Source organism: Fusarium phalaenopsidis (assembly GCF_050370095.1).
Source record: "Fusarium phalaenopsidis strain FUZ10S chromosome Unknown contig_32296, whole genome shotgun sequence".
NCBI classification, from domain to species: Eukaryota; Fungi; Ascomycota; class Sordariomycetes; order Hypocreales; family Nectriaceae; genus Fusarium; species Fusarium phalaenopsidis.
Genome location: NW_028145408.1, coordinates 853,439 through 855,157, shown reverse-complemented (window position 1 = coordinate 855,157; position 1,719 = coordinate 853,439). Strand labels below are relative to the sequence as shown.

The window sequence follows — 1,719 nt, the reverse complement described above, 5'->3', positions numbered from 1 at the left end:
TGACTGAAAAGAGCTTTATTATTGACAGGCGCCTGAACAGAAGTGAAGCATTATCTGGAATGCTTTTCTTCATTACCTGAGGTAGACTGATCACAATTGCTACAGTTGGATTATTTTGTCCATGTGGCGATGCAGAAATAGCGTTGTTATGGTCGACCGTACATATCCGCAGCGGTGTACACCCATTGGCCAGAGAATCTCTTATCTTTGGCAACCCCTGAACAGCCCTTATTCGATTAGCGGGAATAAGCATGCGCCCTTTGTTTGACAGCATATCTGACAAACACACCACACGCAGTCTCAATTTCATTTGTACTGTACTCCGTACCGCCCGATCAGCAACACTCGTACAAGCATGTGCTCCAACCCGGACCAACTCATTCTCCCACGCCCTGGAGGGGATGTGGCATCACCCCAAGCACCTATTTCCGGCCCATCTGAGGAAGTCTTCACTAAGACTTTTGGTGCACTTCTCCCACCCGCCAAGTTTCTCAACACGGCGACGGGAAAAGCTGCATACTATGAGCTACTTCCCTCGTCGACCGGCGATGATTCAAGCACGTCTAGCCGTGTGCTTCTTATTCATGGCGTGCAGACCCCGGCTCTTGGCATGCTGCCACTCGCACGGGAGCTCCATACATCATTCCCAAACGCACATCTCGTGCTTGTCGACCTCTGGGGCCACGGTCTGAGCGACACACCTATTGTCCCACATGAAGCAGGACTATTTCATCAATTGCTTGATGATCTGCTTGACCATTTGGAGTGGCCTTCAGCCCATCTTGTGGGGTATTCCTTTGGCGGAGCACTTACAGCTGGATACGTTGCATCGCGGCCATCGCGAGTGCAGAGCTTCACGCTTGTTGCCCCGGCTGGCCTCCTTCGCTTCAACAATTTCTCGGCCGAGGAGCAGGGCTACTTACGCGGCGGTGACGAAGCCGCAGCAAGGAAGTGGGTGGTCAAGTGGCTTGAAGGCGGCGAGTTGACTGTGCCGGCGGACTGGGAGAAGCGCGTCGAGAAGGGTGAGGTTGTTGCCGAAGCCGTCAGGGAGTGGCAGATGCGCAAGCATCCTGGGCATACCGCTTCTGTAGTTGCCATCGTGAGAGACGGTGGGGTTATGGACAGGCATGCTGAGTTTACCAAAGCGGCAGGAACTGGGATCCCGGCTCTGGCGGTCCTAGGCGAGCTGGATAGCTTGTGCTCTGAGAAGCAATTGAGCGATCATGGCTTTTCTAATGTGATTGTGGTCCCGCAGGTCGGACATGGTGTTGTGAGGGAACGAGCGAGAGAGGTAGGAGTCGAAGTAGGTAAGTTCTGGGATATTATTTAAAATATATATATATATAAGAATATAAGCTAGCTAGCTAAGCCATTGTAAGCTATAAGCATAATTAATAAGAGATTAATATATAACTTAACGTACATAATAAGCATGTGTCACAGACAAGTATGTGTGATACTTTGATATTTCTTAGTGTTTTTACCTGTTTTTAAAAGTTATTTAAAAAATTCTAGAAAATTTAATTTAATCTTAAAACGGCTAAAAGCCTAGAGTTAGCTTTATTAGATAACTAGAAATATAAAAATAGTTTTCTAGATTTTATAAAAAAAAATTACTTACTAAGCCTTTTAAAAAACATATATTTATACTATATAATTAGTTATTTCTCTATAAAGGGATTTTCTAAAAAAAAATATATAAGAAAATTATAGATAATT

At 45.7% G+C, this 1,719-nt stretch overlaps 1 protein-coding gene across 1 annotated transcript; it reads left to right on the top strand.

Annotated features, from left to right (window-relative positions):
- Nucleotides 1–355: 355 nt before the first annotated feature.
- LRP88_05848 (Alpha/Beta hydrolase protein) lies at nucleotides 356–1,330 on the top strand (the record flags this gene model as incomplete). The annotated part of the gene is made up of 1 exon (XM_083242392.1): nucleotides 356–1,330. The coding sequence occupies one exon, from the start codon at nucleotides 356–358 to the stop codon at nucleotides 1,328–1,330; it is 975 nt and encodes a 324-aa protein (XP_083101328.1).
- Nucleotides 1,331–1,719: the final 389 nt, after the last annotated feature.